This window comes from Brassica oleracea, chromosome C9 (assembly GCF_000695525.1).
Source record: "Brassica oleracea var. oleracea cultivar TO1000 chromosome C9, BOL, whole genome shotgun sequence".
Taxonomy (NCBI): Eukaryota; Viridiplantae; Streptophyta; class Magnoliopsida; order Brassicales; family Brassicaceae; genus Brassica; species Brassica oleracea.
The window spans coordinates 11158321-11159162 of NC_027756.1; the positions used below are offsets into that span (position 1 = coordinate 11158321).

The window sequence follows — 842 nt, forward strand, 5'->3', positions numbered from 1 at the left end:
AGTTTAGTTAGAGTGTTTACCTAAACAATTTCATTCAAAGCAGACCTTCTCCAGATTAGCTATCTGCACAGTGAGGTTATAAACGTCACCAGTGAGGTGATCAAGCAGCAAACTGAGCCTTTTAACCTGTGCCTGCACATGGAAACATAGAAACCTTGTTAGTGAATTAAAAAAACCCAAACATTACCAATATTAAGTTCCTATGAGCTACTCTTAAAAAACGACACTAACCTCAACACTCTCAATCTGTTTATTGAGATTGGGCACCAACTTGATCACCTCATCAGCCTCCTCCACACGCTTACGCAGGTGTTCGATCTCCTCCTGGACGCCTATTACCCAAGGCTGACGATAATGAAATCCATCAGCCTTGGGGACAACAAAAAAAAACATCAGACAACATAAAAAAAAAATTCTATACTAATATATGCGTCTGTTGAGGTATCTCTTACCTCGTAGTTTATGCAGCTGAAGAAGCGCTTCCCAGGATGAGTGTCGTACTCCTCCTTCCCGCAAACCTCGTCAATGATTCTCCCACCACAGGGACATCTTCTAGGAATCCCATATTCAGAATCGGCCACGTATCCCAACATGTTGCAGTTCTCCTGATGCCTTTTTGTATCTCTTCTCTCCTCTGCGGGATCCATCTGAAGCAGACAAGCAAACGGCTTACAACAAAATCACAAAATTATATCATGAACGGAACCCATAATGGAACCCACTATTCGATAACAAAACGCTTCGATCTAACCCAAAATGAAACCCATAAGACGATTCGGAACCCTAGAATCGAAACCCCCAAAACTCGAGTTTGAACCCTACCTCCAATACCCCACTAATCG

At 42.5% G+C, this 842-nt stretch overlaps 1 protein-coding gene across 1 annotated transcript in view; it reads right to left on the reverse strand.

Moving 5' to 3' along the window:
- The window catches only part of LOC106314306, a 3214-nt gene extending 2567 nt beyond the window's left edge, over positions 1-647 (reverse strand). The window contains exons 1-3 of the mRNA XM_013752204.1: positions 453-647; positions 232-369; positions 46-132 (exon numbers count right to left, since the gene is read on the reverse strand). Coding sequence (XP_013607658.1) covers positions 46-132; positions 232-369; positions 453-647 — 420 coding nt within the window. The remainder of the gene's footprint in view (positions 1-45; positions 133-231; positions 370-452) is intronic.
- Between the last annotated feature and the right edge of the window lie 195 nt (positions 648-842).